Source organism: Diabrotica virgifera, chromosome 1 (assembly GCF_917563875.1).
Source record: "Diabrotica virgifera virgifera chromosome 1, PGI_DIABVI_V3a".
Taxonomy (NCBI): Eukaryota; Metazoa; Arthropoda; class Insecta; order Coleoptera; family Chrysomelidae; genus Diabrotica; species Diabrotica virgifera.
Window position 1 is genome coordinate 278,664,668 of NC_065443.1, and position 23,989 is coordinate 278,688,656.

The following is a 23,989-nucleotide window of genomic DNA, read 5'->3' on the forward strand; positions in this document are numbered from 1 at the left end:
CTACTTCCAACTACAAATGAAAAGGTCACGATGCAAACATCCAATGGAAGAACTTGAAAGACACTATATTACAAATAAGGAAAGGTAAAGTTAATAAAAAGTGCTATAAAAAGAAAAAAGACTGTATGACCGACAAAAAACTTAGGTTAACGACGAACAGAAGGATCATTAAAACTGTAGACAAAACTGTAATAGCCCAGGGCGCATCGTTTTGAGATGGACGTTGAGAGGTGACTCATATGTTTTTGCAGAAATTGCTTGGAATTAACTCATATAATAATAATTGAGTTATCCTCCCACTCAAAAAGGCCCAGAGCATTGTTTAAATAATCAAAATGTCAAAAAATGAAGGAAAAATTCGATCTTTTTCTTGGATTTTTGATTATAACTTTAAAAGTATTTATTTCCGAGAAAAGTTGCACTAACATAAAAGTTGCACAATTAAATTTCCTACAGTATTATATAGGTTTTGTTAAAAATTTAAATAATTGCGAAAAAATCATAAAAGAATAAGTATTCGCATTTTACGTTTTTAAACCATTTCTGCTAGCCTTAGTACCTTCATACTTCACCCAGAAAAACTTTATGATATATTAAAACAATACTGTAAATTTCGTTAAGATCGATGTAATACATTTTGCAAAATAAATTTTGCAATCCAGCTTTCACCAAAAAATGCATTTTTTTCAAAATGTTGCAGGACTGAAGATAAAGCAGACAGCAAGTTAAATTTTTTACATACAGAAGAATAATGTACCTTTCATTTTTGCAATTTGTAAAATTAAAATCGGTTAACTACCACGGTGTCAGGAATTTTTTTTAAACAAACACTAATTTTGGATGCCACGCGCAGGACAGCGGATAAGTTTGCTCTGATTGGGCATTTCAATAACCTGTCAAAAATTATCAAATATTGCGGCTACCAATGTTTATCTAATATATTATTTTCTTACTCTATATTTTGTTGTATTTTAATATTTTAATTCTACAAAAATCAAACTAATTTGATTATTGTTTGTGAAATATTGTTTAAACAATTGCATATGTTTAAAAATAATAAATTGTTATTCTCTAAGTTGAAATATATGAACAAAGAAAGTTTATGCAAAAAAAGTATTATTTCAAAGGACAGAGTATGTGTTTTTATTTTGCAATAACAAATTTATTTATTTACATCGAAATGTACTAAAAATTAAAATTTATCAATCATTATTTATCGAAGGTCATTGGAATGCCCAATCAGAGCAAACGTATCCGCTGTCCTGCGCGTAGCACCAAAAATTAGTGTTTTAAAAAAATCCTGATGCCGTGGTAGTTAACCGATTTTAATTTTGAAAATTGCAAAAATGAAAGGTACAATATTCTTATATGTAAAAAAATTCAACTTGCTGTCTGCTTTATATTCAGTCCTGCAACATTTTAAAAAAATGCATTTTTTTTTGCAAAAGTTGGATTGCAAAATTTATTTTGCAAAATTTATTAAACCGATCTCAACGAAATTTACAGTATTGATTTATTATATCATGAAGTTTCTCTGGGTGAAATATATAAGTCCTAGGTGTAGCATACATGGTTGAAACAAGTAAAATGCGAATACTTGTTTTTTAATGATTTTTTTGCAATTATTGCTATTTTGCAACAAGGGTGACAATTGTAAAAAAATTTAACCACTGCTGTATTGTAAGAAATTTAATTACCGAACTTTTATGTCAGTGTATCTTTTCTCGGAAATGAATACTTTAAAGTTATAATCAAAAAACGAAGAAAAAAATCGAATTTTTCCTTCATTTTTTGATATTTTGATTATTTAAACAATGTTCCGGACCTTTTTGAGTGGGAGGACAACTCAATTATTATTATATGAGTTGTTTCCAAGCAATTTCTGCAAAAAATATGAGTCACCTCTCAACGTCCAAATGTACTAATATTTTTACAGATGCGCCCTGGTCTATAAATGATTCTTCTGATTTTTAGAGCTCTATGTTGCCTGAAAAGGGGTAAAGATACAAGAAGTCTTTTTAGTTTGTTTTATTTTCGACTCTATATTGATGAGCACTTACGGTTTCTAGCTATTTTCAATAGTATTAATAAAAAAAAATAATATCCTTACAGTTATTAATAATTATAAATATTATAAATATGATAAAATAATAAATATAGTAAATTTCCCTTTGTTACTCATCTGACTTTTGGAGGTCAACAGGCTAACCACCTTGATGTTAAAATGATGATAGTCGCCAGTCTGTTATTATCATAACTTTTGAGTTGTTACGTATAATGTTGTATAAGATAGAAGATAGTAATCTATTATAGATAAAATATGGAATCATTGTTGTGAAGAATATTAATTCAATACAAGTGACATGTTTTGAGTGAATTCTGCCGAAAAGTTATTTGGAATATTTTTAGTTTTAGAGGTATGAATAATATTAGCAAATATGTACACACAACGCAAATTTGGCATATAAATATTTATTGCAAATATTTATGATTTTAAATAATTCATGGATTCGACCGTTACTTGATGGATGTTCATTTTATCTCACAATAAAACACTGAAAAACGTTTGTTTTCTATACTTCCACACTACTACTTCTAATACACTAAATTTTCACCTAAATTCGCCGTAAAAAATACACTAGAACTAGTTAATAAAATACAACATTTTCAATTGCCCAACAACTCCAGACTAATTTCATTTGACGTAAAAAATCTTTTTCCTAGTGTTCCTCCGACAGAAACTTTTGTTTTAGTTAAAAACCTTTTAGAACATAATAGTACAAATCCGATCATTGCATCTGAAATTTTACACCTTCTTGAAATTTGCATAAATCAAGACTATTTTGAATTCAATAATCAAATTTACACAAACAACAGTGCAGGACTTATTATGGGTAATCCTCTAAGCCCATTACTATCAGATATATTTATAAACCAACTTGAAACAACAATTTCTAAACACCCCGTATTTAAACATCTCTTATATTGGTGGAGATACGTGGATGACATACTAGTCTGCTTTACAGGAACTAACAGACAACTTGACCAATTTCTATCATACATTAATTCACTTCATAGTAATATTGAGTTCACAATAGAAACAGAACAGAATAATTCCATAAACTTTCTAGATGTAACGATTACCAGACTAAACAACAAACATGAGTTCTCCGTATATCATAAACCTACCCATACTGACACAACTATACACAATTCATCATCCCATCCTACACAACACAAATTAGCGGCCTACCATAGCATGATACATAGACTGACAGAAATTCCTATGACAAAAAATAACTTCGAGACAGAACTAAATATCATTAGACAAATAGCAGTAAACAATGGCTATAACGAACAAACAGTTAACAACATTTTAAACCAAAAACTCCATAAGAAAGCCTTGAAATTAGTGTATCCACCACCACAGAAAGAACCAAGTACCTTCTGCTCTCTCACATATACTGGCAAAATAACAACAAAAATAGCCAGATACATAAAAAAGAAAGGGATAACACCAGCTTTCAGAACTAACAACAACTTAAGCAAACATATTAAAAACAATAAAAGCCGAAAAAGAAAGCAACTACAGAGTGGTGTGTACAAACTAACTTGTGGTGACTGTCCGAAAACTTACATCGGTCAAATTGGCAGAACTTTTGACAAACGGATAGCAGAACACAAAAGGGCTTTCAACAATAGAAAAACAGACACTTCTACATACGCACTTCACCTTCTAGATCATAATCATTCTTTCAATGAAGAGTTTCAAATTCTACATATTCAAAATAAAGGCTTTAAGCTATCACTTTTAGAATCAATGGAAATTAATAAAATGAAAAATACAGATATAATTCTGAATGACCAACTCGAGACAAACAGCTCCCCACTCCTCAACCTCTTCAGTTAAAGACTTAAAAAGGCAAACACATTGTAAAATATATCACTTGAGAAAGGCACTTTGCCGAAACAGTTGTAGTAATAACATAGTTGTAATAAATTTTGTAGAAGTATAGAAAACGAACGTTTTTCAGTGTTTTATTGTGAGAATTTATGATTTTACATTTACATATTAGTACACAGGATTGCACAAGATGTATGAAACTTATGCCTATCATACTTTAACTCTTATTACTAAATTTATGAAGGTATAAATAAATATATACCTAACAATAACTGGAAAATTACAATGTTATTTTTATTTCTATAGATAGTAATTACACAGATAATGTATTGTTGAAATTTTGGTAGTAGATAATCAATTATCTTACTAGTCCATGTGGTGAGAACGCTCCCGTCTGAAAAACATTTCTAATTCGGATTCTCTGCGGATTCGTATTCAAAAATGTCCCCTTTAAACAAATCTGAAGGGTGCCGGACGGAATTTTTGGGCAGAAATTGTTTAAACAATTTTTATAAACAAATACATCAGATCACCTTTTATTGCTCCAAAAAATATATTTTTAGGTTTTTGGGTCATTCTAAACAAGAAAGTGATTTTTCTCAAAAATTGACAGTTTTCGAGTTATAGGCGATTTAAAATCTAAAAAATGCGAAAATACGCATTTTAGAGGCTTAAAAACTCATATTTAAATTAGTATTTTTAAGGGTGCCAATAACTTGGATTAAAGCCTAAATATTCCTTTTCAAGATTCCGAAGAGTGATCGGGTCTAACTTCAATTTAGACCGTAGTTTTTTAATTGTTAATTATGCGTGTCCATCCGGTTATTTTGTCGGTGCGACGCGCACTATTTTCAAAAATCTCCTATTTTCCTCCGAAAAATATTTTTTCTAGATTCTTTGGGACATTCTAAATAAAATAAATTATTTGACATTTTTCTCAAAAGTTTCAAAAATGGCAAAAAAACACATTTTCGCATTTTAAATCGCTTATAACTTTAAAATTACACAGTAACTTTTGAGAAAAATGTCAAGAAACCTATTTTATTTAGAATGTCACAAAGAATATAGAAAAGAGATTTTTTAAATAGATCGCGCCGCATCGGCAAAAGAATTGGATGGACATGCATAAATAACAATTAAAAAACTACGGTCTAAATTGAAGTTAGACCCGATCACTCTTCGGAATCTTGAAAAGGAATGTTTAAACTTTAACACAAGTTATTGGTACCCTTAAAAATACTAATTGAAATATGAGTTTTTAAGCCTCAAAAATGCGTATTTTAGCATTTTTTAGATTTTAAATCGCCTATAACTCGAAAACTGTCAATTTTTGAGAAAAATCACAAGATACCTTTCTTATTTAGAATGACCCAAAAAATTTAAAAATATATTTTTTGGAGCAATAAAAGGTGATCTTATGTATTTGTTGGGATACAACACTGCCTGGGATAACTATCAGGTGCATCGAGTAGCTTGGTAGTCATCACAGCCGGTCCCAAGCCCGGATAAAAGTGGAGGGTTAATAGGCGAGGTTAGCAACCTACCTATCGTAAAATGAAGCAATGCTCAAAGAACCAACGGGATGCCTCGGAACAGGACGGATACACAGATGACAAAAACGGCGAGAATCAGGACAAAGAATAGGAAAAATATACTCAGAATTGCAACATGGAATATAAAATCATTGAACAACAGAGACCAGGAGATAGAAAAGGAACTGAGAGAAAATAAGATAGAGATATGCGCGATCCAGGAAACAAAAAAGAAAGGAAAAAGACAGATGTGGCTTGGGGAATACTTCTTGATCTATAGTGGTGTACCAAAAAATATGAGAGCCAAAGAAGGCGTGGCCTTAATGATACACAAAAAATGGGCAGATAACATATATGAATGTCAATATATATCAGAAAGAATCGTAGTTACTAAGATCAAATTAGAGAAGCAAAAAATAAATATCATAGGAGTTTATAGCCCAGAAAACTGCAAACCTGAAGTCGACAGAGTCCACTTTTATAACGAGCTTCAACAAACAGTCGACGAAATACCAGCCAATGAGATAATATACATTTTAGGAGACATGAACGCAAGAGTCGGTAACATAATTATACCAGGAATAAAGTAACGATTCAATGAAGACAACAAAAATGAAAATGGGGAACTACTTATTAACTTTTGCTCTCAGAACGAATTTCGAATAAACAATACGTTCTTCAGACACAAAGATCAACAAAAATATACATTCCAAAATACAAGAGGACACAGATCCGTTATTGATTATATATGGACAAACAGAAACATCCACCACTCTCAAGTACTAGACATACGATGTTTAAGTGCAGCTAATATTGGAAGCGATCACAACCTAGTACTTGGAAAAATCAGAATAGAGCTACAAAGAAACAGGAAAGAAGACCCTGTTGAATGTAAGACAAGAATAAAGGTAGAACAGCTACGAGACTTGTCATCACGAGATCTATACCAGAGAAGATTGCAAAAAGTACTGAATGAAAACTACATTACACCGGATGAAGACATAGAAGAAAGTTGGAGGAAGATCAGAGATAATTTCAAAATGGCAGCAACGGAAGCACTTGGAGAACGTAAGATAAGTAAACATATACGAAAGAAAAGGAGAACTCCATGGTTCTGTGAAGAAATAAAAATAAAATGCCAAGAAAAAAAGAAAATCTACCAAGAATACAAGTCCAAAAGAACGAGACAAACATATGAAGAATATAAAAGAGTACGAAATGAATTAAACTCAATAGTAAGAAGGAAGAAAACAGAACATTGGGAAGCATTTTCAAAAGAGATGGAGCACGACTTTTATGGGATGCAAAGGGAAATGTAGAAAATGATAAGAGGTCAAAGAGCAGAGATGAAGGAATTGATAGAAGTAAAACATATTGATACAAATACATGGACAACTTACCTAAAAAACCTTTATCAAACAGCTAATCACAAAGAACTGGAAACACCACGATTAGAATCGGATGAGAAAACAGAAATTAAAGAGGAAGATATAAAGAACGCCTTAAAAAAGATGAAAAATCGAAAAGCTCCTGGGAAAGATGGAGTAGCTAATGAACTTTTAAAGTACGGAGGAGATAGACTTCACAAAGAACTGAATATCCTTATAAGTAAAATAATAAACACAGGAAGAACTCCACAAGAATGGAGAACCACTCAAATGATAGCGTTATTTAAGAAAGGTGATAAGGCAGACCCCAGTAACTATAGAGGGATAAATTTACTGAGCACTATACTGAAACTCACAACAAAAATACTTATGGAGAAAATAATGGCGTGCATAAATATATCGGAAGAACAACAAGGATTTAGAAGTGGAAGATCATGCAACGATGCAGTTTTTGTGATAAGGCAAATAGCGGAGAAATCATTAGAATATAACAAACCAGCCTTTTTCTGTTTTATAGACCTAGAGAAAGCGTTTGATAGAATCTAATTAAAAGATGTGATACACCTTCTATATGAGAAAAATTTACCACTGGATATCATAAAACTGATAGAAAACATATATGTAAGAAATAAAATAGAGATGAAAGTCAATAGAATAATAACAGAACCCACAGAAACAAACACAGGAATCCGGCAAGGAGATTCACTAAGCCCTCTACTGTTTAACTTAATATTGGATGCAATAATAAAACAAGTGAAGAAAAAAAGAGGGTACAAAATGGGCAATAGAGAGATAAAAATACTCTGTTACGCTGATGACACCGTGTTAGTAGCAGAGTGCGAAGACGACCTACAAAGATTATTGCACGAGTTCAACATTAACGCAAAAGAAATGAATATGAAAATATCAGTCCAAAAAACAAAAAGCTTAGTAATTGCCAAAGAACCAATAAAATGCAAATTGGAGTTAGACAATCAAATTATACAACAAGTAATGACTTTCAAATATCTGGGAATTAATCTATCAGCCGACAACAATATCGAAGAAGAGGTAAAAGACCAAATAATTAAAGCCAGTAGAACGGCCGGATGCCTAAACGACACAATTTGGAAAAACAAACACCTAAGATTGGAAACAAAGGCCCGAATATATAAGTCAGTTATTAGGCCAGTTATGACTTACACGGCCGAAACAAGACCAGATACAAGCAAAACACGAAGACATCTGGAAACCAACGAAATGAAGATCTTAAGAAGGATTGCTGGAAAAGGACTACAGGATAGGGTAAGAAGTGAGGAAATCAGACGCATATGTGGAGTAGACAATATAAATACCTGGGTAAAGAACAGAAAAGAAGAGTGGAATGAGCACATAAGCAGGATGTCTGAATCAAGGATAGTAAGAATAGCCAGGGACAAGTCACCGTTAGGCAGGAGAAGTATAGGACGCCCAAGGAAAAGATGGAATGACAACTTAGGGGCAGAATGAAAGGCACCGTTGAAGAAAAACAGGCAGTACTGTCTATATAAAAGAAGAAGAAGAAGAAGAAGAAGATGTATTTGTTAAAAAAAAAACAATTTCTCCCCAAAAATTCCGTCCGGCACCCTTCAGATTTGTTTAAAGGGGACATTTTTGAATATGAATCCGCAGAGAATCCGAATTAGAAATGTTTTTCAGACGAGAGCGGGCTCACCACATGGACTATAAGTTTAACCAGTCTATCTGTAATTGGACAGTGCAAAGTTTCCAAATTTAATCGATATTCTTCTTAATGTACCGTGTCCTGTCTTCCTGTCATTAGTAATTATTTTGACGAATATTTTTCAATCCTGAGTAAGTTTAAAGGATTCGCGAGTGCTCCTCGTAACATTCAACGTGTCTTGGTTGGTTTTTATTGTGAATTTAGTAGGTATAGTTATTTAGAATAATGTGATCTAGATAAACTTTTCCAATATTTTACGGTTGTTACTAACACTTTCCGAATAGTATTAGCCATTAGTCAGACTTCATAGTTTGATAGGTTTTCCCCCATATTGTCCATATCATTCTTCTGTGAATCCACGATTCTAGGGCCTCTAGCCGATTTTTAGTGGCTACAATCAAAATCAGTGGCGGCGCCTGGTGTAAAATATTGGGGGTGCACACATAATGTTAACATATAAAAAGACCTTGAGACCCTATTTCCGTAGGTAAAGGTTTTTGAGTGTCTTCAAATTGTAAAAATCAAAGGACCTTATTAAAAATTACAATAAATAATGTATTTTATTGACTTAAAATTATAATTTAGTGTTTAAATGTTACAAGCAAGTTTTGTAACGAAAGTCAGTCGCCTGTTATTTTTTAGATAAATTATTCACAAACAAATTCAGTAAAATTTGTAATTTCTTGAATCATTTTTTTTTTATTGAAAACATTGCAGGTGCAGTTAATCGATCCTGGCCCATAGCTATTCTAAGGAAAGTTTTGATACGTTTCAATGCAGAGAGACATCGTTCTGTTTCTGCAGTTGTCACTGGCATCGTAACAAGTACATAATTGGAGAATTCCAATCTGGATTCCAACTGGATAGTTAAAATCGTATCTTCTATTTTATTCATTATGCTTTCTCTTCTCCAAATATGTGCTTCACACCTACACAATTTGTAAGTTTTTACACAAATCTCCATTTTAAATAATCATTTATAATCCCGACGTTTGCACTTTGGTACATTCTTAATTAACAAATTTGGTTTCGGCATTTTTAATTTTTCTTCTAAATATATTGAAGAAAATTTAATTGATTTTAAATATTCCACGCTAACATTTACGTCCACAAATCCTTCCATTCTTAATATAGTTCCGAAATTCGAACTTCATGAAAGCAAAATTTAAACATACGTGTGCCGTGCACGTTGAAAACACCAAAGATCATGCCATAAGATCACATCCAACTTGTGATCCTGTGGCCATCTAAACTTGTGGGCTATAGCGGGTAGCGGGGTGGGTGGTGAGTCGTATGAAAAGTCATTGGTATAGGAACCACTGTGAGAGCGGTGAACGCGGGGTTCTGTCTAAGACCTCGCATCCGTGAACTTTCTCCTTTGAAATAGAATAAAAATAATTAAATGTTACCTATTAGATACTTATAAACTCCTTGGATCTGTTATTTCGAATTTCAATTACTGTATAGTTAGATTAAAATGTTATTTATAGAATGATGAATATTACATATATGAATGTTGGTGTGAAAATAATTTTGGGGGTTCACGTGCACATGTGCACTTATGGAGAAACCGCCACTGATCAAAATCCAGATTTCTCCAGCTAGGTATCTGGAAAGTTGAAAACTCTAGAGCTATATGTTTGCTGCAGATTATCAGTTTAAAGGCAGGTTTCATTTTAATAAAAGTTGAATGCGTCCTATCATGACCGAAATTATGGAATTTATGTAGAGGGTATACATCAAGGTATCCTGCACATGTTTAAAAATGAGGTTATTCTTCTGTAATGATAACTTGTTACTTCAAATTCGAAAGCGCATGGTTAAATGTTACATCTGGTCAGTCCGCTTATACGGTTTCGAAGCATGGACATTAAAAATATCCACTATTAATCGTTTGGAGGCATTTGAAATGTAGTTGCACAGACGTACACTAAAAATACCATGGAGGGCTATGCTGACAAATGTGACAGTCCTTAAGAGAGCAAATGCTGTTCGCGAGCTGCTTGATAACATCAAATTTAGAAAGATGTCCTATTTTGAAAACGTAGTAAGGGGAGACCGATATAATATTCTTCAACTTTCTTCAGGAATTATATTTTCCTCGTGGATTTTTTATACTTCAATTTATTATGATGAGTAAAATCGAAGAACGCAGAGGAATTGGTAGAAATTGGTTGAAAAATATCAGGGAGTGGAGAGGAATAAAGAAATCAGAGCAACTATTTAGGAAAGGCTCGAGACAGAGAAAGTTTCGCCATGTTAATCTCCATTAAGTCAAGGAAACATGATAGAGCACGTTAAGAAGAAGGACAATACAAGGTCTTCAGAACTTCAAAACATAATAAATATATAGGGTGTTCCAGTTGGAATAAGAAATATCCAAATACTATCGGTCACATCACACCAATATTTATAAAAATCTTTTATTAGCCCAATAAATGACCGTTTTGGAGTGTAAATTTCAGGGGTAACTCCGAATTGCATGAAAATTTGGCTTTATGTTCTACTTACCCTCCACTTCAAAGTTGAATTTATGCCGTTGGTTTCTTGTACTTGGTGTGTGACATTCACCCCTTCTCGTGGTTGAAAAAAAAAGCGTTTAAAGTAAGTCCGGAAATGGATAAATTGACTAATTCTAAGCAACTTCTGTTCTATAGAAATTTTTTGTAAGTCGATACTTTTCCAGCTATTTGCGATTGAAAATGTTTATTTTTCGACCAAAAAACTACGTTTTCAGACGGTTTTTTGAAAATAACTCAAAAAATGAATATTTATCGAAAAAATATCCTTAGAAAAAGTGTAGCTTATAGAAAATCTAAAAAAATGGTGTATCAGTAAAGTCTATAAACTGAGTAAAAGCAAAGTTGTAGCACATGAAAAATACGTTCTTATTCGTCTAATTCCAAATCGAATATTTCATCGTTCACCGAAAAATTAAGAAACTTTTGGGAAAAACTTTATTGTTATTTTTATTTTTATTTTCATTTTTTTCAAAAGTTTCTATAGTCAACAATAAACGAGTTACTCTGAAAAAAGGTTGGCCCCTTTTTTTTGGTAAAAAAAAATGTGAAAATCTTCCTCTAGTTAGGAAATAAATATAAATAAAATTAATCGTTACCGCTTTACCCTAAACGTATGTATATTATTTATATTATCTGTAAGTTTGACCAGTTTGAAGTGTTTATTTATGAAAAAATTTAGTTTTATATTAAAACAAAATTTTCTAAAAAATTTGAAAAAAATTCCTTTTTCCAAAATAACTTAAAAAGTATTAGTGACACGAAAAATCTCAAAGAGTAAAAAATGTAGGATTTGCTGTTGTAAATATGCTAGTTTCATTTTTTTTCTGTAAGTCAAAAATTGGTTAAGATATGGCTATTCAAAGTTTGCATACACTCGTGTTTAGTGACTCGTTCAAGCCCTTTCAACTATAACCCTTTCAAAAATAAACACTTTAAACCGGCGAAACTGACAGATAATATAAAAAATAGATAACTAAAGTAAATTGTTTGTAAAGCGGTAGCGACTAATTTCATTTGGGGAGCTAAACACGGGGAGATTTTTATGATTTTTTTACCAAAAAAAAGGTGGTAAACTTTACTTTAAGCGTAACTCGCTTATTTTTAATGCTAGAATCTTTTGTAAACAACAGGAATAAAGCTTTTTTATAACTTTTAAAAAAGTTTAAACGGGTTTTTCCCAAAAATTGCTTAATTTTTTGGTTATTTCACGATGAAATATTCAGTTTTTAATTGGACGAATAAAAATGTATTTTTTATGAGCTCCAAATTTGCTTTTGCTGGATCTATAGACTTTACGAATACACAGCTCTTTTCGTTGTTTTCTAAGCTACATTTTTACTAAAAATATTTTTTCGATCAAATATTTACACACTTTTTGAGTTATTTCCGAAAAACCGACTGAAAACGTAGTTTTTTGGTCGAAAAATAAACATTTTCAATCGCAAATAACTCGAAAAGTATTGACTTACATAAAAACTTCTGTAGAAGGAAAGTTGCTTATAATCAGTCAATTTATCCATTTACGGGCAATTTATCTTGATGGTATGTTTTTTCACCCCCCGAGAAGGGGTGACTGTCACCCCCCAAGTAAAAGCAACCAACGGCACAAATTCAACTTTGAAGTGGAGGGTAAGTAGAACCTAAATCCAAATTTTCATGCAATTCGGAGTTGCCCCTGAAAATTACACGGTATCGCTGTATTTCCCGTTCATTTACTGGGCTATATTCCGTTTTCGACATAATTGAGGCGTTCCATACATAATACTCATTGTAGGTACATAATATATTGTTTTGAAATTACATGAAGGCGTATCTTTATATTATAAAATTTTTATAGGTTTCTAATTTGTGCTATTTTATTCTAGCTGTCCACTGACGCCATAATGCTTCTGACGGTAGTATTGGTGGTAGCAGGTCTCGCTGTTGCACTATGCTTCTTCGTGAGAAAACGGTGGCATTATTGGAAAGATTTAAATGTAGAGCAGGCGGATATCAATTATATATTTAAAAACATTTACATTCTGTTCTCCAAGAAGACAAGTTTTGCTGAAATGACTGTGATAGGATATAACAAATTTCCTAAATCTAGGTTAGTTAAACATGTGTGCCTACTATAAAACTGTTTCATACCATTACAACATTTACATCAGAAACCAATGTTAAAACAAAATGATTTTAATTTTGTAGTGTAATTTACTTATATTGTAAACCTAGTTAGCAAATTAATATTATAATTATTTTTGGCAACTTAATATCTTCACGAAAAACTAATAAAGTATTATTTATATTTTAGGTATATTGGGACATATCAACTTTTGAAGCCGATGATGTTAATCAAAGACCCCGAACTATTGAAAGATATTACCGTCAAAAGTTTTGACCACTTTATGGATCATACCAATCAAGTATCGGAAAACTCCGATCCACTATGGACAAAAAATTTAGTGGCGCTTAGAGGTAAACATTTTGAAAAATTTATTGGTTAATACCTTAAATTTTTTAAATAATTTCTCATATACTGTGGGTTATATTAAAAATTCGGGTAAGACATATACCTACTCAGAAATGAGGAAGTTCGAAGACAAACCGTATTGAAAGATACTATCAAACATATGCTTCTTCTTCTTCTTCTTCTTCTCTCCAGCATGATCGATCATGCTAGTAGGCTACTGCCTGTTCATTGCCATCAAGTCTTTCCCGGACTGATGAGGTCCAGCATTCTCGCCATCATTTTAGTGGTCTACCCGTGGTCTTTTACCTAATGGGTTATTCGTTTTTTGCGCTTTTAACGAGTCTGCTGTCCTCCATTCCCTTTATATGTTTGCTCCAATATCTTCGTCTCTGTCTGATCTACCTTCCTATGTCCTGTATTCCACAGTTTTGTCTGATGTCTCCACTTCTTATTCTGTCACGTAGAGTTTTGCCTTGTATACTTCTTAGTGTTCTCATTTCAGCTGTTCTTATCATTTCTACGTTCTCTTTATGCCTGATCTTGTTTCTGCCACATATGTTATAATAAGTCTTATTGTTGTCTTAAATATTTTGACTTTGCTTTCAGTATTTAGATATTTGTTTTTGTAATATTATGTATTATTCTATTCCATCAAACATTTTGCAAGGCAAAAATCAAGATAGGAGTGACACATATTGCAAGGCAAAAATCAAGATGGGTGTGACATGTTGCAAGAATGAAACACGACAGGCAACAAAATTGCTTGAGTATAGACCACTGGCAAACAAGCGAAATGTAGGAAGACCCCAACGCGATGGACCGAAGATCTCAAAGGAATTATGACCAATTGGATAGCATCAAAGAACTTAGAGAAGGGCTAAAACAGGCCATCACAAATAAGTGTACTGGCTAAGCTACTTACTATTGCACTATGGAACGCAAATGGCATAAAGCAACACAAACACGAAATAGAAGTATTCCTAGTAACTAACAAATTTGCCATACTGTTAGTCTCTGAAACACACCTTACCTCAAAAACTAGTTTCAAAATTCCAAACTTTGAAGTTTAAAATACAGTCCATCCCGATGTAGATCGATTAGCCAGAGCTGGGGCGGCAGTATTAATTCGAAATGGACTTAAATACTATTTCCTTAATAAAGTAGAAAAAAATGACATACAGGCAACCAGCGTAGTAATAGAGGATTGGAATGGACCAATTACAATAACAGCGGTGTATTGCCCACCAAACTATCGAGCTAACAAAGAAGTGTTTACAGAATTATTTAGAAATAACGGCAACAGATTCCTAGCAGGAGGCGACTATAACGCTAAACACACTAGCTGGGGATCTCGTCTAACAGCTCCAGGAAGAGGAAGAATACTGCATAAGTCATTGAAGAACTACACCTAAATCATCTATCCACCTATACACCAAACTACTGGCCTACAGACCCTCAGAAATACCCAGATTGCCTTGACTTCTTTGTGGCCAAAGGCTTCTCCAACAATTATCTAACCATCGAACCTAATTGTGATATTGCCTCAGATCATACACCAATAATAGCTACGATTCATACAAATATCCAAGAAAAACCAAACCCACTTACTCTCCATAATCAAGCTACCAGCTGGAATCTATTTAGAGAAATTTTAGAAAATGAAGTAAACCTCAATATATCCTTAAAAACACACCAAGAATGGGAAAATCAGGTACAATTTACAGAATTAATACAGTATGCCTCGTGGGAATCACCTCCACCATTGGTCAGAACATAACCCAAAACAGAAGTCACTGTCCTCCTAGTATAAGGGAGAAGATTAAAGAAAAGCGCCACTTGAGAAAGATCTGGCAAAACACAAGACACCCTGCAGATAAAACCAACTATAACAGGGCAGCGATACGTGTTTAAAAGACTACCTATCAAGCATTAAAAATGAGAGCTTCCAAAACTATGTCGAAAACCTAACGTAAACAAAGGATACAAATTACAGCTTATGGAAAACAACTAAAAAATTAAAGCAACCCAAAGAACATATTCCACCGATAAGGAAACCTGATGGAAGTTGGGCAAAAACAAATAAAAAGAAAGCAGAAATTTTCGCTACACATCTTGAAACAGTTTTCAAATCGCTCTCAACAAGAGAAGATACAGATGACGAAATTATAGCGTTTCTTGATGCACAAATACCATCAGATGAGCAAATACAACATATTATACCAAATGAGGTACGGTGCGTTATAAAAACAGAGCGAGACTCTAAAAAAGCTCCAGGACACGACCTAATCACTGGAAAAATTATGAAAGAACTACCACCGAAAAGGAATACTTTTGTTAACCTACCTTACTAACAACGTCATTAGACTCAAATATTTTCCTGCGCAATGGAAGGTAGCGCAAATAATACTAATCCCTAAACCTGGTAAACCTCAACACGAAACAACTTCATACCGACCAATAAGTCTACTGCCTGTCATGTCGAAAATTATGGAAAAATTACTAGCTAAGAGACTAATGAAAATTATTTCAGAAAAAGAACTTCTACCGATACACCAATTTGGATTTAGAGTCAAACATTCAACAATTGAACAGATCCATCGACTGGTAGAATTAATCTAAGACTCTTTTGAAAGTAACCAATATTGCTCAACTGCATTCATCGATGTGAGTCAAGCTTTTGACAAGGTGTGGCATCAGGGACTACTCTATAAACTAAAAAGGGACCTACACCAGAACGTGTATGACATACTATGCTCATATCTAAAAGAAAGATATTTCCAGGTAAAATATGAAGACGAGATAACCGGTCTACATCTCATAAAGGCAGGCGTTCCTCAAGGTAGCGTTCTTGGGCCGATCCTGTATCTACTATTTACCTGTGATTTGCCTACGGACAATAAAGTATATACAGCCACATTTGCAGACGATACCGCAATAAAGGCGATACATTCAGATTCAGTTGTTGCAGCAGACCAACTCCAAGAAAACCTCAATAAAGTCCAGAAATGGACTAAGAAATGGAAGATAAAACTTTACAAATCCAAATCAAACCACGTAGTATTCGCTAAATGTCATAGTGATTCTCCTCAAATATCACTCAACAATGCTCTCCTTCCAACGGTAGATACTGTAAAGTACTTAGGCCTACATATGGACAAGAGACTCACTTGGAAAATTCATATATGAAAAAAAAAAGAAAACATCTTGATACCATATATAGAAAATACTATTGGTTGCTCGGAATGTTATCCCAGTTGTCGTTGAGAAATAAATTACTAGCATACAATGCCATACTCCAGTCAATTTGGACGTACGGAATACAGCTGTGGGGCACTGCTTCAAAATTCAATCTAGCAATCATGGACATGTCTATTAAGCTAGAAAGACCATTTCATAAGGGAGCCATGAAACACACCCCATATTTTTTTGCTATTTTATTGCTAATTTATTACGCAAATTAAAAATTTATTGCTTCATCCCCTTCAGAGAAACAGGTGGCCATTCCAGCTTAATATTAAGCTAGAAAGGCCAACATTCATATATCCGGAACGAAAGTAGATAGAGAGTTGCTTCCGGTGGCCTATTTTATTGCTAATTAATTGCTAATTTATTACGCAAAACAAAAATTTATTGCTTCATCCCCTTCAGAGAAACAGGTGGCCATTCCAGCTTAATATTAAGCTAGAAAGGCCAACATACAAATATCCGGAACGAAAGTAGATAGAGAGTTGCTTCCAGTGGCCTATTTTATTGCTAATTAATTGCTGAAAGATTGAGTTTACAAGAATTTACAAACTCACCCCCTTCAACCCCTACCGATATCATCATTCCCCGGAATCCACAAAAAGTGAAAATAACCAGTTTAAAGAGCTAAAACCAAGTACGTATTTTTTGCTTATTCATTCCTACAGGTCTAAGCCAAAAATGAACTTTTTGCTTCCTCCCCTAACGAGCCACAATGGCTACTGCGGTTTAATACTTAAGGCTACAATACTCAACACTCCTATTTCAGGAAAGAAAGCAGATAGAGGGTCGTTTCTGGCGGCATATTTAATTTTTAATTAATTGCTGAAAGATGGGGTATACCAGAATTTACAAATTCACCCCCTCCAACCCCTACCGTTATCATCGTTCCACGGATTTCACAAAGAGTGAAAATAATCAGTTTAAAAACTTAAAACCAAGTGGGTATTTTTTTCTAATTAACAGCTGCAGGTCTACGCCAAAAACCAATTTTTTGCTTCATCCCCTATCGAGAAACAATGGCTACTGCGGTTTGATCCTTATGCTACAATACCCAACACTCCTATTTCAGGAACGAAAACAGATAGAGGGTCGTTTCCAGCGGCATATTTTATTGCTAATTAATTTCTGAAAGATATGGTATACAACAATTTGCAAACACACCCCCTCCAACCCCCACCGTTGTTCTCATTCCCCGGATTTCGCAGAAAGTCAAAATTACTAGTTTAAAAACCTATGACCAAGTGGGTATTTTTTTCCTAAGCAACTGCTGCAGGTCTACACCAAAAACGATTTTATTGCTTCATCCCCTAACGAGCAACAATGGCTAATGCGGTTGAATACTACAACACTCAATTCTCCTGTTTCAGTAACGAAAACAGATAGAGCGTCGCTTCTGGCGGCCTATTTTATTATTAATTAATTGCTTATTTATTACGCAAATTACAAATTTATAGCTTCAACCCCTTCAGAGAAACAGGTGGCAATTCTAGCTTAATATTAAGTTAAAAGAGCCAACATTCATATTTCTGGAAAGAAAGTAGATAGAGAGTAGCTTTCGGCGGTATATTTTATTGCTAATTAATTGCTGAAAGATTGGGTATACCAGAATTTACAAACTCATCCCGTCCAACCCCTACCATTATCATCGCTCAACGGATTTCACAGAAAGTGAAAATTACCAGTTTAAAAATCTAAGACCCAGTGGGTATTTTTTTCCTAAGCAACTGCTGCAGGTCTACGCCAAATTTGATTTTATCTCTTCATCCCCTAACCAGTAAAAATGGCTACTTCGGTTGAATACTTAAGCTACATCACTCAATTCTCCTATTTCAGTAACGAAAGCAGATAGAGGGTCGCTCAATCTGCTTTCGTTCTTGAAATAGGAGTGTTGGGTATTGTAGCTTAAGAATTAAACCGCAGTAGCCATTGTTTCTCGTTAGGGGATGAAGCAAAAAATTGGTTTTTGGCGTAGACCTGCAGCCGTTAATTAGAAAAAAATACCCACTTGGTTTTAAGTTTTTAAACTGATTATTTTCACGCTTTGTGAAATCCGTGGAACGATGATAACGGTAGGGGTTAGAGGGGGTGAGTTTATAAATACTGGTATAACCCATCTTTCAGCAATTAATTAAAAATTAAATATGCCGCCAGAAGCGACCCTCTATCTGCTTTCTTTCCTGAAATAGGAGTGTTGAGTATTGCAGCCTTAAGTATTAAACCGCTGCAGCCATTGTGGCTCGTTAGGGGAGGAAGCAAAACATTCATTTTTGGCTTAGACATGTAGTAATTATTGAGCAAAAAATACGTACTTGGTTTTAGCTCTTTAAACTGGTTATTTTCACTTTTTGTGGATTCCGGGGAATGATGATAACGGTAGGGGTTGAAGGGGGTGAGTTTGTAAATTCTTGTAAACTCAATCTTTCAGTAATTAATTAGCAATAAAATATGCCGCCGGAAGCTACCTTATATCTACTTTCGTTCCGGAAATATGAATGTTGGCTATTCTAGCTTAATATTAAGCTGAAATGGCCACCTGTTCCTCTGAAGGGGATGAAGCAATAAATTTTTGTTTTGCGTAATAAATTAGCAATTAATTAGCAATAAAATAGGCCACCGGAAGCAACTCTCTATCTACTTTCGTTCCGGATATATGAATGTTGACCTTTCTAGCTTAATATTAAGCTGGAATGGCCACCTGTTTCTCTGAAGGGGATGAAGCAATAAATTTTTGTTTTGCGTAATAAATTAGTAATTAATTAGCAATGAAATAGGCCACCCGAAGCAACCCTCTATCTACTTTCGTTCCGGATATATGAATGTTGGCCTTTCTAGCTTAATATTAAGCTAGAATGGCCACCTCTGAAGGGGATGAAGCAATAAATTTGTTTTGCGTAATAAATTAGCAATTAATTAGCAATAAAATAGGCTGCCGGAAGCAACTCTCTATCTACTTTCGTTCCGGATATATGAATGTTGGCCTTTCTAGCTTAATATTAAGCTGGAATGGCCACCAGTTTCTCTGAAGGGGATGAAGCAATAAATTTGTGTTTTGCGTAATAAATTAGCAATTAATTAGCAATGAAATAGGCCACCCGAAGCAACCCTCTATCTACTTTCGTTCCGGATATATGAATGTTGGCCTTTCTAGCTTAATATTAAGCTGGAATGGCCACCTCTGAAGGGGATGAAGCAATAAATTTGTTTTGCGTAATAAATTAGCAATTAATTAGCAATAAAATAGGCCGCCGGAAGCAACTCTCTATCTACTTTCGTTTCGGATATATGAATGTTGGCCTTTCTAGCTTAATATTAAGCTGGAATGGCCACCTGTTTCTCTGAAGGGGATGAAGCAATAAATTTTTAATTTGCGTAATAAATTAGCAATAAAATAGCAAAAAAATATGGGGTGTGTCTCATGGCTCCCTTATGAAATGGTCTTTCTAGCTTAATAGACATATCATGGACCGGTTTCAAAACAAGGTGCTACGAGCAATAACTGATGCGTCGTGGTTTGTAAGCAACAAAGACATCCTACAAGACCTTGAAGTGGCAACTGTGAGTGAAGTGATAGTTTCACACAGTGATAAATATTTACAGCGACTAGAAAACCACCCAAATGTGTTAGCGCTAAATTTATTGGATAATAGTCAACAAATTAGACGCCTTAAGCAAAAAATCCCATTAGATTTACCATTCTTAAGTTAAGAAACACTAATTGTACACGTAATTTTAATATCTCACAATAAAACACTGAAAAACGTTTGTTTTCTATACTTCCACAAAATTTATTACAACTATGTTATTACTACAGCTGTTTCGGCAAAGTGCCTTTCTCAAGTGATATATTTTACAATGTGTTTGCCTTTTTACGTCTTTAACTGAAGAGGTTGAGGAGTGGGGAGCTGTTTGTCTCGAGTTGGTCATTCAGAATTATATCTGTATTTTTCAATTTATTAATTTCCATTGATTCTAAAAGTGATAGCTTAAGGCCTTTATTTTGAATATGTAGAATTTAAAACTCTTCATTGAAAGAATGATTATGATCTAGAAGGTGAAGTGAGTATGTAGAAGTGTCTGTTTTTCTATTGTTGAAAGCCCTTTTGTGTTCTGCTATCCGTTTGTCAAAAGTTCTGCCAGTTTGACCGATGCAAGTTTTCGGACAGTCACCACAAGTTAGTTTGTACACACCACTCTGTAGTTGCTTTCTCTTTCGGCTTTTATTGTTTTTAATATGTTTGGTTAAGTTGTTGTTAGTTCTGAAAGCTGGTGTTATTCCTTTCTTTTTTATGAATCTGGCTATTTTTGTTGTTATTTTGCCAGTATATGTGAGAGAGCAGAAGGTACTGGGTTCTTTCTGTGGTGGTGGATACACTAATTGCAAGGCTTTCTTATGGAGTTTTTGGTTTAAAATGTTGTTAACTGTTTGTTCGTTATAGCCATTGTTTACTGCTATTTGTCTAATGATATTTAGTTCTGTCTCGAAGTTATTTTTTGTTATAGGAATTTCTGTCAGTCTATGTATCATGCTATGGTAGGCGGCTAATTTGTGTTGTGTAGGATGGGATGATGAATTGTGTATAGTTGTGTCAGTATGGGTAGGTTTATGATATACGGAGAACTCATGTTTGTTGTGTAGTCTGGTAATCGTTATATCTAGAAAGTTTATGGAATTATTCTGTTCTGTTTCTATTGTGAACTCAATATTACTATGAAGTGAATTAATGTATGATAGAAATTGGTCAAGTTGTCTGTTAGTTCCTGTAAAGCAGACTAGTATGTGATCCACGTATCTCCACCAATATAAGAACTGTTTAAATACGGGGTGTTTAGAAATTGTTGTTTCAAGTTGGTTCATAAATATATCTGATAGTAATTGGCTTAGAGGATTACCCATAATAAGTCCTGCACTGTTGTTTGTGTAAATTTGATTATTGAATTCAAAATAGTCTTGATTTATGCAAATTTCAAGAAGAAGAAGAATTTATGCCAATTTCTATCATACATTAATTCACTTCATAGTAATATTGAGTTCACAATAGAAACAGAACAGAATAATTCCATAAACTTTCTAGATGTAACGATTACCAGACTACACTACAAACATGAGTTCTCCGTATATCATAAACCTACCCATACTGACACAACTATACACAATTCATCATCCCATCCTACACAACACAAATTAGCAGCCTACCATAGCATGTTACATAGACTGACAGAAATTCCTATGACAAAAAATAACTTCGAGACAGAACTAAATATCATTAGACAAACAGCAGTAAACAATGGCTATAACGAACAAACAGTTAACAACATTTTAAACCAAAAACTCCATAAGAAAGCCTTGAAATTAGTGTATCCACCACCACAGAAAGAACCCAGTACCTTCTGCTCTCTCACATATACTGGCAAAATAACAACAAAAATAGCCAGATACATAAAAAAGAAAGGAATAACACCAGCTTTCAGAACTAACAACAACTTAAGCAAACATATTAAAAACAATAAAAGCCGAAAGAGAAAGCAACTACAGAGTGGTGTGTACAAACTAACTTGTGGTGATTGTCCGAAAACTTACATCGGTCAAACTGGCAGAACTTTTGACAAACGGATAGCAGAACACAAATGGGCTTTCAACAATAGAAAAACAGACACTTCTACATACGCACTTCACCTTCTAGATCATAATCATTCTTTCAATGAAGAGTTTCAAAATTCTACATATTCAAAATAAAGGCCTTAAGCTATCACTTTTAGAATCAATGGAAATTAATAAATTGAAAAATACATATATAATTCTGAATGACCAACTCGAGACAAACAGCTCCCCACTCCTCAACGTCTTCAGTTAAAGACTTAAAAAGGCAAACACATTGTAAAATATATCACTTGAGAAAGGCACTTTGCCGAAACCGCTGTAGTAATAACATAGTTGTAATAAATTTTGTGGAAGTATAGAAAACAAACGTTTTTCAGTGTTTTATTGTGAGATAAAATGAACTTCCATCAAGTAACGGTCGCATCCATCAATTAGTAATTGTAATACTCATGTAGAGTAAATATTTATTGAAATATTTCTCTTCGCGCCATTGTAAATTTCAACAAATGTGTTTATGGTCTGTTTTTTAGCTGATTGCACAGTAAACAAACAAAAAAAAATGGATAGCAGAGAATGAGAGAACAGAAATATATATGAATATTTAGAGGAGGCCTATGTTTAACTATGTACTGATCAGGACTTTTTAATGATGATAATGAAGCTTCGATATAAAGTTTAACGTTGTTTTCTTCAACAATATTTTTTATTTCAGGACAACAATGGCGCGACATGAGATCCGTCCTCAGTCCTTCCTTTACGAGTAGTAAGATGAAAGTTATGTTTACGCTGATGACAGAATGTGCCCAAAATTTTTCAAAGCACTTTCAGAAGAAAAAGGAAGATGTTGTTGAACTGGAATTAAAAGAAACTTTCACGCGGTTTACAAACGATGTAATAGCTACAACTGCATTTGGTATAAAGGTTGATTCTCTGGAGGATCGCGATAACGAATTTTATTTGATGGGAAGGGATGTCACCAACTTCACTGGGACTTTAAAGATGCTGAAGTTTATGATTGCTGCAGCTTTTCCTAGATTGGCAAATGTAAGTTCAGTTTTACTTCTAATGTAAGTAAGGTAAACTCTCTCTTAAGACAACCCTCTTCGCCGGACACCACGTCTATATGGACGGTTTTTAAAACAGAAATCATTCGGCGATATAAATGAACCTGTACTCTTCAACTCCCTTAACAGATGCAACGCCTCGCCGCTCGTGCGCTGACGCTACGTTGCTACACCGGCTGTCAGATGACAACAAAGGCGTAGCCCGTTATGCTCAAGTGAAGATGGGGGGTTCGTTGAGACTTCTTTTAACCTTAATGGATGTTAACTGGGCGCCAGGCAGATTTGCCCCACGGCCCACGCCTAAAGTAGACTGCAACTCCAAACCTACCAAATTGTTGCAGTACCAATCATATGTTGTATGGAACAAATGAAATTAGACGATACCTCACGTAAAAATTATCTATTAATAATAAATAAAAAAAAATTAATTAAGTCTAAATAAATATGCAATAATTAATAATAGAATAAACTGAACAAATATAAAAATATTAACCAACCACTACTTACCAAGTAATTATCGTTTGTTTTTAAACCAAGAGGAGTGATTCAAATTTTGTTATAAAATTTTGACACTAATGAC

At 33.8% G+C, this 23,989-nt stretch overlaps 1 protein-coding gene across 3 annotated transcripts in view; it reads left to right on the forward strand.

Annotated features, from left to right (window-relative positions):
• Window positions 1–2,249: 2,249 nt before the first annotated feature.
• LOC114333885 (cytochrome P450 9e2) overlaps window positions 2,250–23,989 on the forward strand; it is a 33,246-nt gene continuing 11,506 nt past the window's right edge. The window contains exons 1-4 of one of the 3 annotated variants that reach the window (XM_028283883.2): window positions 2,250–2,417; window positions 12,914–13,137; window positions 13,342–13,505; window positions 23,058–23,389. In XM_028283883.2, the coding sequence (XP_028139684.1) occupies window positions 12,932–13,137; window positions 13,342–13,505; window positions 23,058–23,389 (702 nt within the window). In that variant the 5' untranslated portion in view covers window positions 2,250–2,417; window positions 12,914–12,931. Of the gene's footprint in view, window positions 2,418–8,712; window positions 8,730–9,319; window positions 9,467–12,913; window positions 13,138–13,341; window positions 13,506–23,057; window positions 23,390–23,989 lie in introns of those variants that run through there. The other 2 variants (XM_028283881.2, XM_050642032.1) reach the window with 2 other exon arrangements.